The 13,144-nt window shown below is 41.3% G+C and overlaps 1 protein-coding gene across 1 annotated transcript in view; it reads right to left on the reverse strand.

Moving 5' to 3' along the window:
• Window positions 1-3,678: 3,678 nt before the first annotated feature.
• The window catches only part of GOLPH3 (golgi phosphoprotein 3), a 47,358-nt gene continuing 37,892 nt past the window's right edge, over window positions 3,679-13,144 (reverse strand). The window contains exons 3-4 of the mRNA XM_009902860.2: window positions 7,586-7,700; window positions 3,679-4,313 (exon numbers count right to left, since the gene is read on the reverse strand). Coding sequence (XP_009901162.2) covers window positions 3,889-4,313; window positions 7,586-7,700 — 540 coding nt within the window. The 3' untranslated portion in view covers window positions 3,679-3,888. The remainder of the gene's footprint in view (window positions 4,314-7,585; window positions 7,701-13,144) is intronic.

Below are 13,144 nucleotides of genomic sequence, written 5' to 3' on the forward strand. Positions count from 1 at the left end.
CAATGTGAGGAAACTCCTGATCTTATTCAGATTAACATGGGTAGCAGCTTCTTCCCCATCCAAAGGTTCCTCTCCTCCTACTCAAGAAGGCCACCTCCTACACAGAGATCATGCTTTGACACTCAAAAAGCTCTTGAGAGCATCTAATTTCCTGAGTAATTAAACCATTTTATACATTATGCATTACCACAGAATTAATTTTGTTAACTTTTCCAAGAAATCTGTACTTCTCTGCAACTGGAAACCCCCTTCCATAATGAAAGATAGATGGACAATAAGGGAAACCAGGACATAACAGGCTTTGACTAACTGAAGTGCCTGAAGTCCAGCAGAGGCTTTAATGGAAATCTTAACAGTTCTGTTTTCCAAACTGGTGACAGACAGAGTGTTGGGAAACACTGGAAATTACTTAGCAAAAAAATATATTAAAAATATACATATATATGAATATATTTAAATATACACACATATACATGTCTATAAATTCCTTCAGGTATTGCATGCATATGATACACAGTAACTGTATGCAGCCCACAGCTTGAAAGGGTGCTTTATTTTGTTTCAGTATAGATTCAGTCCAGTTCACAGAGAACACATCAGTTAATACGTATCTTTGTAGGAGAAATGGGCATGAACACAAGAGCACTCAGTCACCAGGCTTTTATGGGCAACTTCAGCAATTTTTTGCCTTGAAAGTATCATGTGTGGCACACAGGTATTACTAACATCCCTTACAGGAGCACTGTAACATTTTTCTATAAACACAGGAGGATGTAAATTTCAAGGACTATAAAACCATATATATGCACTACTGGAGGATTTAACTTTCAAACTCCTGGTTTGACATTAGCTTCCAAGTTTGTTTCAGAAAACTGTGACCCTGAACAATATACTTTCTTCCTTGAGGCACACATGAATTCAGGCTACAGATAGGAGTCTTTGCTTCAAGCAGCCATTGAGAGATCAGGACTTGGAGCAGACAAAACTATCTTAAAACCAGGTCTCCATGAGCTGCAGCAACAGCTGACAGGAAGAAGGGTACCTGAATCTCAGCAGGACAAAGCAGTTTCCCATGTTTAACCACCTGAAATAGCAACAAAGGCAAGGATGTTAGCAAAATCAGTTCCTGTTAATCTACCAAACTTATCCTCCTTGCTAGATGGTAAGGTCTGGGAGCACTCACATGGCTTTGGTTTTTTAAAGCATGTAACATAGGGCTCAAAGACTCCAAAAGACTCCCCTGCATCCAGGCTTATATCCAGGTGATCAAGAAAAAGACACTGCTGCTATTCACAAACCTGTCATTACTTGCATTAGAGTTCTTTGACACAACTGCTCATCACAGAGGTTCTACGTTTAACAAAATAAAGCTTATAAATACTGTAGGAGAGGGGAAAATTCAACCACAAAATCCAAAATTCTCTTTCTGGGGGAAATTTCTTTTTAACGACGTTGCCTGTTAAGGGTGACAAAACCACAGTACTCTGTACAACCTAACATAAAACCAGCAGGAACGTAGAAAACAATCTCAGCAGGAACATGAGAGGATAGAAAAGGAACTATGAAATATACTTCTGGTCTGAAGCATGTTTCAAAGCCGTTTAAAGTTTTGTGCTCTTCACTTGCTCCTGAATACTATTGCTTTTCTGATCTTTAAACCTAATTACTTTTCCTCTCCTCTCAAAGTGCAAAGCAGTGAGACAGCAATACTATTGAGTACATAAACTATTCTATAAACTGTCAAATATAAGACCAACACAGCAACTGATTTTTTTCCTCCACTTAATCACATTTTGTGATGTTTAAAAGATGTTCAAAGTCCATGCCCAAGCTCCTCAAAGTTTGTAATGCAGTATCTTACAACCGAGAGAACTTTGTTTCTTTTTATTAGTAAACTGAGAGTTCAAAATATCTTACAATATGCTTTTAGCTTCATTTTTTTCTGAAGAAACAGCATTTAAGAACTGAGAGAACAGCGTGTCGTTAAATGATAAGGACCATATTTTAAAAACCTTTATTAAGAAAAAGGTTATATTGGTATGACAAATTTAAGTTGCATTTTAAAGTCAACTACTTAAGTGTCTATAGGGTTGAAAATGAAGTGTAAAATTGGAAGTCCAGTCACATATGAGGCTGTAGAGTTGTGCTCAAGAGAAAAGTCTACCCACAGCAGGCACAGCTGCACACTCACAAGCTAACTCTGAGATTCCCGATCTGCAGATCATTCAGTTTGATCTGATATAAACTCTTCCTTTCTAATAAGAAGGATATTAACTAAAGCTTTCAGTTAAGCAATAAAACATTTCTAATTAGCAACAAAAAAACAAAAATGACATGCTTGCTTTGTTTCAGGCACTTTCAAGATCATAGTTTATTTACTGTAGGTAAAAAGCTAGTATACAGATTAAGGGATCCCTTAAATTTCAACTCTACAGTTATACACCATCTAGTATTCTTGCTCTGAATATTAACCAAAGAGATTTCTAAACACCTGTAAGCCCCATTGTCAATCTGCATTGTTATGAGGAAGAAAATAAAATCTAAACCAATGCTTAATTTTTTTCAACGTATATTATTTACACTGTGAAACCAATAGGAGGTAACAAGCAGTGGCAAAGAGGCAATAAATTTTAAAAAGCCAAAGTTATATATATTTTTTTTTGTTTTACAATAGTGTGCTAATCAGCATAATTGTATATATAAACAAAAATATAGCAGAGCATCCCATTACAGAAATCTTAATCATCTGGAGTCATTACTTGCTAACTGTTCACATGCAACACCTGCTAGGAATGACTTTTTGTTTCTGAAGTGTAAAATAGATTGAGGTCTAAGAGATAAATATTAATTTGTGTGCAAAATTAAAGACTGCACTCAAGAATTGTACTGGTCATGAGCACCTTCCATACAGGAGTGAAAAAATAACCTAAACAGTGACAGAAAATGGTTTCTTTCAGCACATTAATTATCAAAGGCAATGCATAGACTGAGAATACCTGAAACACTGGCAACAAACAGCTTTCAGATAAACACTCCTTACAGGAGGCCTTTCCATCAAAAGACAATGGCTGACAGCAAGTAAGGGGCACCAGGTGTACAACTAAGTAGATCTTGCAAAATACTAAGATGGGGTAGTAGTTAATATACATTTGAACGATATATACAGTACAATGGAATGTATCCCATCCCCAAACTGGTTTGTGAAACAATTGGACCTTTCTATACTAGCCATATGACTCAGCTATTGTTCTAACAAAAATGTAAGTACAGAAAAGACTTGCATGAAAAGTAAGATTTAAAGGGCATTTTACAGGAACTACTGACAAAGCTGCTTAATGGCATTTCTGTTTTTAAAGTAATTTTGTGAGATAAAACTGAAATGACATCTATGTATAAAATGTCCTGACAGACACTTCAGCACAGAGCTTTGGTGATTTTAAAAAGGCCCTTTTTGACATGTTATGAATTGTACTGCGGAAGTATTAATGCATGCACACATCTGTGTCATCTGAGACTAGTGATCCAAGTGCATGCACATTTCCTCCTTGAGGTGCTTTCCATGTTAGACCACTTCAGTAACAATACGATGAAAAATAGATTAAACAAAGTATTTCAGATAACTCAAACTGAATAGGAAATGGAATGCCAATATGGCAGGAAAACCTTTTTCTGTTTTTTTTTTTTTTTTAAACAGGAAGGTCTCTTGTACCAGCAGAATCCTGTATATAGATACACAGAGAAGGAGGGAATACGCCACTTAAAACTCCCATTAAACAAGAGCCAATTCATCATGTGAGAAGGTACAAATTACAGGAAACATGAATAGTCAATAGAAGAGAAACAACTGGTTCACATGAAAGAGGAGAGAACACTTCAGTCTGAATGCTGTTATTTTGTGAAAGCTGCTACAACAGCCCACAGCACCTCATTCGTGTTGGCTTTCATACATTCAACCTCAGGGTCTAAATCCAGAAGCTGCCGCACTCTCTTTGTGGCTAAATCATACTGCTCATCCAAAAGGGGGGCAAAAGCGTTCTCCAGAACATCTGAAGCATGGGCTAAATAAACAAGTGCTAGCAAGCGCTTGTCCATGCGGTGAGGGTCATTCACCCATTTGTCAAGAACGGCTTCTTGAACCTTCTTGATGAGGCGCTGTTTGATGTTGTTGTTGGTGAGAGGGTGTGTAGTCATGTCAAAAAGAAGGAAGTTCTGTTTCTCTGTTGTCAATACACCTTTCTCAACTAGATTTTTAGCTAACCGTTCACGGACATTTCGTAGTTGATAGTGCAGCTTCAGAGGGTTCCACGTTTCACCTAAAAGGCAATAAAAAAACCCAAGTAAGGTGAGCTGTCAAAGTCACATAGCTGACTATTACACCAGGATACTGCGCTGTCAGGACTTCTCTCGTACCTGACCTACCCAGACGTAAGCACAGAGACAGAGACCATGAAAGACATCTTGAAGGAGCTTCCATGCACGTGTACTGTTTGGATAAAACACTCTCTAAGCCATATCCTAATTAGGGACATGACAATCAAGCAGTCTTGTACTGAAGAAAAAAGGAAAATAACCCCCAAACCAGTCATGAAAAATGATAAAGGCTTTTACTTTTAATAATAAAAATAAGCATTCCCTTCAGTCTTGTGCATGTCTGCCTCCAGCCTTTTACTACTTTGGAGGCTGAAAGAAGCATCACTGGCTTGCTTTCTGACACACAGACAAGTTAACACACACCTACCCAGTAACACTTCGCTTTTTTTTCAGGTTTTGATTCTTCTCTCCCTTTCTGCCCCCACCAGGTGATAGGGTGGCCATGCACTGAGTGAGTATGTGTATGCAGGGGCTTTAATGCTTTCATTAAAAATATTTCTAACTATTTCTGTTTATGTGGAGGAACTGGGACCTTTGGAGTGCATGACTGTGCGTGCATAGAGGAGGGAACTAGAAAAAGCACAAAATCAGCATCAAAAGCTACTGACAAAGGCAAGACTGTTAAGCACTTAGAAATCTACCTCTTTGGCTTTACTTAAGAAGCCAAAAATTTTAAGGCCCAGCCTAAGTATTTATTCTAAGTATTAAACTGCCCCCCCCCCCCCCCCCGCTTATATTAAAGAGCGTATGCATTTTAAGAGGCAAGAAATAACAGGAAACATTCTTTAATTGGATGGGAGTTTTCTACAGATTATATAAAATTTTCTGTATCAATTTATTTCTATAATCAGAAAGCTCTTTAAAAAAAATCATTGGTTAACATGTAATAATAATATCACTAATAATAAACCCCACAGATGGCTTTAAGGTATCTCCCTCTGAGTAACAGCTAGGTTTAAGTAAACAAATGAGGTGACACCAACTACACGGTGAAAGGCAGAGAACCCACCTAGGGGTGAACTACTCAAGTCCCTGTAGGTCCTCACTTCATGGAATGTGGTTCTCCCAGTTTGACCATACATGAAACTATCACACACTCCACCGAAAAAGAATAGTTTCCTAGAGTTTGCTACATTTGTTAGGCGAATGCCACTATCTGGTAGTAAAAGTCAGTATTGTGGTGACACCTTGTGACCGATTCCCTCAATTACACAGCCAGCCACTTGCTTAACTAACCACAGACAGATCTTTGTTACATGTACAGAAGACCTGACATCCAAGCTTCTGTATTCACTACACTTCACAGAATCATAGAATCAAAAAGGTTGGAAAAGACCTCAAAGATCATCAAGTCCAACCTGTCACCCAAGACCTCATGCCCACTAGACCATGGCACCAAGTGCCATGTCCAATCCCCTCCTGAACACCTCCAGGGATGGCGACTCCACCACATCCCTGGGCAGCACATTCCAATGGCTTCCTTTCCTTAGAGGCTGTCTTAGAAACAACATCACTCTGGCAAACATCACCTTGTATGTCCATAGAAGTATTTCCATGATGGCTTTGAATTCATATGCACGGTAACTCCACATCACGGATAATTACAGATAAAGTAGCTATCTTCCAAGATCAAGCCCTAAAGCAAAATTCTTTTAAAAGTTTCTAAAAATAACAACCCAAACAAAACACAAAAATATTTTTATTCAAAAGCCAGTCTTCTAAACCATGGGAAATGCAAAGAACCCTTGTCATCCAAGAACTAGTAATTAACAATCATATGTAAAAATGATTGACTCAAATCTTAGTCACAGCACTGACCATAACTATCTTCCCAGAGCCAAAGCTCAGAAGGTCAGGAAAACCTCTGCTTAACTCAAAGAAAACCTACAACACTGTTCATTTATTAGCTGACCTTTTTTGAATCAGCAATAACTTGTGCTCCACACTGGGAAAGAAGGTGAAATGTCAGCACAAATTGTGTATTTAGGACAAGAAAAATGAATTGGTTTTGCAGGATGCAAAAACTGAAGTGGAGCTGAGCAAGAACTGAACTTACTGACAAGGCCTGCTGTTCTCTCTTGTCTCCCCCCCTGCCTCACAGCCAAGGAACAAAAGAGGAGGGATGGCAAGGACAGGCGTATTAATTGATGTGCAGGGAAGTCTGTTTAAGGTGATACAGGACAAGTGCAAAGAACATAAAAACAAACAAGAAGGCAGGGGAAAGTGAGAGATTCTGCTACATTTTAAACTCTTACTTCTCTAGCTGTTACAAGTAACAGATTCAGATAGATGACTTCAAGTCTCATTACCCTCTACCTCTCACAGAGTCATGTTGTTGACAAAACAGTGGGTTTTTTCTCCTGTACTGTTTGTGCAACTGAAGTACAGCTCTGATCTACTCCAAGGAAGCTGCATTTTATGTATTTTGTAAAAACAGTCAAACCCTGGTGATGAATTCTGCTATAGAAGGAAGAAAAGTCAACAATACAATAAAAGCACACTACATTCTAAAAGATGGCCACTTAATTTCAGTTGAATTTATGCATCCTGAGGATACAGCTGTTGGTGAGGTATATGGAAAATGTTAACTGCAGCTGTAAAGATGCACTCTAATTGCTCTTTTTTTTTTTTAAGCTAGCTTTACAGAAGAGCCATGTGCAAAGAACCTACGTTGACAATACAAGAAGTGAAATGTTTGAAAAGATTTACTATGTTTCTCCAGTTAATGGAAAAACAGAACTCCTGACTCTTTATTGTTTCTTTATGGTTTATAGATCTAAAACATGAGGATGATTTGGCTAAGTGGTGAGCTTTTTATCTTCTTTCTTCATAAAAAATTCTGAATACTGAATCCATATACCTATACTGCAAACTTCCACTAACTCACTTCCAATTACAGAGGAAGGCTGTTGTATGTCCAGGGTGCAACCCTGATTGACTTTAGTCTATGGAGGGCACCTCTTCCACAGAGCTGAGATGTCCTCTGACACTTCCATATAGATCCTTTCTGTACCAAGTTAAGTCAAAAGCAGAAGTTACTTATATATGATTAAAGGCTACAATTAACAAGAGACTACCCTAGAGGACAGACTAAGCAATATTTTTGCATACTTTCTCCAAAGAAACCTTATAGTATAATCTTTAGTGATGTCAAATAATTCTTTCTATGGGGGGGTAGGGGATAGAACCCAAACACATTAGGTCCAAAGCTTACCACTAAGCAGTTCAATCCAATTTTGTACTGTTTCAGGAGGTTGGGTCTCTTTTATGTGTTTCAGAGCTTCATCAAGCAGAACATCCCCTGTAGGAGCATCTGACTTGCAAATCACCTAGGACAGAATAAAATGCAGACACAGTGTTTTCACATAATTCATGTATCACAAACATGCACCAATAAAACCTACATAAATGTACCTGTTAGAAAAACAAAGAACATTAAAAAACAAAACCAAACCATCTTTAAACTATGAAACTTTAAAAAAACAAAACACCTAGTTGTTCAAAAAGACTATCTAGGATTTTAATTTCAAAACTATGTTAAGTCTTAGGTTATACTTCCCTCTCTACTCTGCCCTAGTGAGACACATCTGGAGTGTTATGTCCAGTTCTGGGCTACCCAGTTCAAGAGGGACAAGGATACATTAGTGAGAGTCCAACAAAGGGCTATGAGGATGACTAAGGGACTGGAACATCTGTCTTGTGAGGAAAGGCTGAGAAGAGGCCATTTAGTCTGGAAAAGACTGAGAAGATATCTTACTAATGTTTACAAATACCTGAAGGGCAGGTGTCAAGAAGAAGGTGCCATTTTCACCATTGTCCTGTGACAGGACAAGGGGCGATGGTTACAAACGGCAACACAGGAAGTTTTACCTCAACGTGAGAAAAAACTTTGTTTACTGTGAAGGTGATGGATCACCTGAACAGGATGCCCATAGAGATGGAGTCTCCTTCTCTAGAGACTTTCAAACCCCATCTGGATGTGTTCCTAGGTGATCCTGCTTCGGCAGGGAGGGGTTGGACGATCTCTGGAAGTCCCTTCCAAGTCCCCCATTCTATGATCTATAACTTAAATTATCCTTAACTGACTAAAACAATAGTATTAAAAATATGCTTAATAACTAAACTCTTCATGAAGGTAATCCACTAAACCAGCCAGGTCCTTCACTTTCTCCCCAAAACAAAGTATAGTACTGTGTTAACTTACACTCAGATGGCAATCTGTGTTACTGGGTTTGAGCTCTTCCCTCAAGAAAGCATAGCACAACAAAAATAATTTACAGTAACAAAATAAAATTTAAGAATTTGTGTGAAAGTAACTGAAAGCTCTTCTTTTTCATAACACTTCACAGCTGAGAAAGGTGTCCCAGGAAAACTTTGACTACCCTATTGAGGAGCACCCCAAGTTTAGTCTGGTTTCATAGTTCTAATAGCTCTTACTACACACAATAGAGGGGTACAACAGATTTTCACAGATGACACTGAAATAAGGCACAATGGTAAGACAGCGTCAATACTGGCAAGATGATCCAAAACTGGAGATGTGTACAAAATCAACACAATGAAATTGAAAGGAAAATTGCTGGAGAGAGTCACATAATTATTTGGACTGGAAGGTACATTGGAAATCCTCTAGTTTCAATCACCCTGCCATGGGCAGGGACACTCTCCATTAGACCAGGTTGCTCAAGACCTCATCCAACCTGACCCTGAACACCTCCAGGGACAGGAGCACCCATGACCTCCTTGGGCAACCTGTTCTAGTGTCTCACCACCCCTACTGAAAAGAATTTATTCCTAATATACAGTCTAAATCTGCCCTCCGCAAGCTTCAATCCATTGCCTCTCATCCTACCGCTACAAAGCCCTTGTAAAAAGTCCCTACCTGGCTTTCTGCTAGGCCCCCTGCAGGTACTAGAAGGCTGCTACAAGGTCTCCCCAGAGCCTGCTTTTCTCCAGGCTGAACAGCTCCAATCCTCACAGGCTGTCCCCAAAGGGGACATGCACCAGCAATCTGATCATCTTCGTGGCCCTGCTCTGGACCCATTCCAACAGGTCAATGTCATTCTTATGCTGGGTGCACCAGAATTGGACTCATGTGGAGGGCTGAAAATTCCCCCCAACATTAAACTGCCAGACCAGCCCAGTTGGAAGCAAATGAAGCTGCATTTACAAGCAAAACTACAATGTACAATGAAATGCAATGAATATGTACAAAATATACAGTATTTACAATATTTACAGGTACTTACAATTTCTAAGCAGCACAGAAGCCCCCTGGCCAAAACCAGGGGAGCTGCTAATAGCTTCCCACTCCCTGCCCCCCTCCTTACCCCTCTGGACACAAAGGGAGAAGAGAAAAGAGCAGAGAGTTATTTTTGTTAGGATACTCAACCAAAACAAAGAACATAGCCAAGGCTGAGGAAGTTCAGTATTCAGTATCACTAAGGTTGGAAGAGACCTCAAAGATCATCGAGTCCAACCTGTCACCACAGACCTCATGATTAGAGTAGGGAGGACAATAGTGCCCCCTGCAGGCTTGAACTCACAAGCTTCCCATTAAGGGTCTTATGTGCTACCAAAAGGCAAGTTAGTGTCACCAGAGAAAGGAAGCTGAAAAGGGAGAAAGCTTACATTACCAGCCTTACAATTTATTAACTATACAATGGAGTTGTTTAGAACTGATCATTACTTTCCTTTTTACACCCACTGGTGATTTATTGACATTCTATCACTTTCTGTTCAAGATCTGTGGAAAATTTTGTAGGTACAGCCTAAAAATACTACAATGCAGTACACCAGGAGGGACCTCGCAAGAACAAATTAGAAGGGAGAACCGCCTCACTGGTCCTGATGGTCACATTTCTTTTTGAAGCCCAGGACACAGTTGGTCTTCTGGGCTGCAAGGGCACATTGCCAGCTCATGTTGAGCTTTTCATCAACTGACATCCCTAAGTCCTCCTCCTTGAGATTGCTCTTGAGCGACTTCTTGCCCAGGCTGTATTTGTGCTTGGGATTTCCCCAACACAGGTGTAGGACCTTGTACTTGGCCTTGCTGGACTTCACGAGTGGCTTGGGCCTACCTCTCCAGCCTGTCCCAAGTCCCTCTGGATGGCATCTCTTCCCCCCAGTGTGTCAACTGAAGCACACAGCCTAATTTCATCTGCAAACCTACTGCAGGTACACACAACTCCACTGTCCATATCACCCAAAAAGAGGTTAAACAGCACTGGTCCCAGTACCAACAGCAACTCTGAGTGTGACCATCCAGGCAATTCCTTATGAAGTGAATGGTCCACCACTCAAGTCCATGCTTTTCCAATTATGGTGACCAGAATGTCACGCTGGACAGTGCCAAATCACATCATTACACAGAATCAACCAGGTGGGAAGAGATCTCCAAGATCATCAAGTCCAAGTGATCACCCAACACCATCTAATCAACTAAACCATGGCACTTACTGCCTCATCCAGTCTTTTCTTAAACACCTCCAGGGACGGTGACCCAACTACCTTGCTGGGCAGCCCATTCCAATGGCCCATCACTCTTTCTGTGAAGAACTTTTATTCTGAGAGTAAACCTAAACTTCCCCTGGCACAGCTTGAGACTGTGTTCTCTTGTGCTGGTGCAGGTTGCCTGGGAGAAGAGACCAACCCCCACCTGGCTACAACCTCCCTTCAGGTAGTTGTAGAGAGCAATAAGGTCTCCCTTGAGCCTCCTCTTCTCCAGGCTGAACAATCCTAGCTTCCTCAGCCTCTCCTCATAAGGCTTGTGCTTGAGACCTCTCACCAGCTTTCTTGCCCTTCTCTGGACACATTCCAGCACCTCAACATCTTTCTTGAATGGAGAGGCCCAGAACTTGACACAGGGACTCAAGGTGTGCCCTAACCAGTGCTGAGGGGCACAATGACTTCCCTGCTCCTGCTGGCCATACTATATCTGATGCAGGCCAGGATGCCATTGGCCTTGTTGGCCACCTGGGCACACTACTGGCTCATGTTCAGCCTACTATCAACCAGTACCCCCATGTCCCTTTTTGTCTGGTCACTCTCCAGCCACTCTCTCCCCAGCCTGTAGCACTGCATGGGGTTGTTGTGGCCAATGTGCAGAACCTGGCACTTAGGTGCCATTGGACTCTGCCCATCTGCCCAGCCTGTCGAGATCCCTCTGCAGAGCCTCACTACCCTCCAGCAGATCAACTCCTGCCCCCAGCTTGGTGTCATCAGCAAATTTCCTGATGATGGACTCGATGCCCTCATCCAGATCATCAATAAAGATGTTAAAGAGCACAGGGCCCAGCACTGATCCTTGGGGCACACCACCAGTGACTGGCCGCCAGCTGGATGTGGCACCATTCACCACCACTCTCTGGGCTCAGCCCTCCAGCCAGTTCCTAACCCAGCACAGAGTGCTGCTGTCCAAGCCATGGGCTGACAGCTTGGCCAGGAATTTGCTATGGGGAACAGTGTCAAAGGCCTTGCTGAAGTCCAGGCAGACTACATCCACAGCCTTCCCCACATCCACCAGGCAGTCACCTGATCATAGAAGGAGATCAGGTTGGTCAGGCAGGACCTGCCCTTCCTAAATCCATGCTGACTGGGCCTGATCCCTTGGCCATCCTGTAAGTGCTGTGTGATTGCACTCAAGATGACCTGTTCCATGATCTTGCCTGGCACTGAGGTCAGGCTGACAGGTATGTAATTCCCTGGCTCCTCCTGCCAATCCTTCTTGTGGATGGGTACCACAGTGGCCAGCTTCCAGTCATCTGGGACCTTGCCAGTGGCCCAGGTCTGCTGAAAAATAATGGAGAGCGGCTTGGCCGGCTCATTGGCCAGTTCTCTCATTACCCTAGGATGGATCCCATTTGGTCCCATAAGCTTGTGGGGATCCACGTGGCTGAGCAGGTCTCTAACTTCTTCCTGAATTACCAAGACTGCTCCCTGATTCCATCTGCCAACTCAGGAGGGCCAGTTGTCTGGAAGACAACATATCCTACTATTGAAAATTGAGGCAAAGAAGGCATTAAGTACCTCTGCCCTTTCCTCATTTCATCCATCAAATGCTTTACACAAGTCCAGGTACATGATATCAGTTGCTGTTCCCTTATCCACTGATGCTGTAACTCAATCACAAAAGGCCACCAGATTCATCAGGCATGATTTACCAGTGCTGAACTCTTGTTGGTTACCACAATCACCTTTTCTTAATTTTCTATATGCTTTTTTAAAGCCTTCAGGATGATGGTTCCACAATCTTGCCAGGCACATAGGTGAGACTGACTTGCCTGTAATTTCTGGGGTCTTCCTTTTTTCCCTTTTTTGAAGAAGGGGTTATGTTTCCCTTTTTCCAGCCAGCAGGGACTTCACCAGATATATGTGTGTGACTTTTCAAATATGATCTAACAGCTAGAATACTATTTCCCATTTAGATGTTATGCATAGCACAGAAATTAAAATTTCCAATAAAAATCCGTAAGTCCATGATGCCAGGCTAAAAAGGACAAAGTTTAGACTCTGAAAGAAAGCATAGAAGATATTTTTACCAAGAGGGTATCAAACAGTATTTCAGAATATTTACTCTGAGAAAAATAAAGATGCCCACTTATTCTGAAAGTATGGAAGATGCAGGATGTACAGATCAACACTCAGGCAGCTGCTGCATTGCATTCAGTAGAGAATTTTAAGACTAAGCGTGTGCCAGAGAGGGACCAGAGAAACCCCATTATCTGGTATTGCATCGAGATTACATTGTCTCTTGAGATACTGCCCATGACTC

This window comes from Dryobates pubescens, chromosome Z (assembly GCF_014839835.1).
Source record: "Dryobates pubescens isolate bDryPub1 chromosome Z, bDryPub1.pri, whole genome shotgun sequence".
In the NCBI taxonomy this organism is placed as follows: domain Eukaryota; kingdom Metazoa; phylum Chordata; class Aves; order Piciformes; family Picidae; genus Dryobates; species Dryobates pubescens.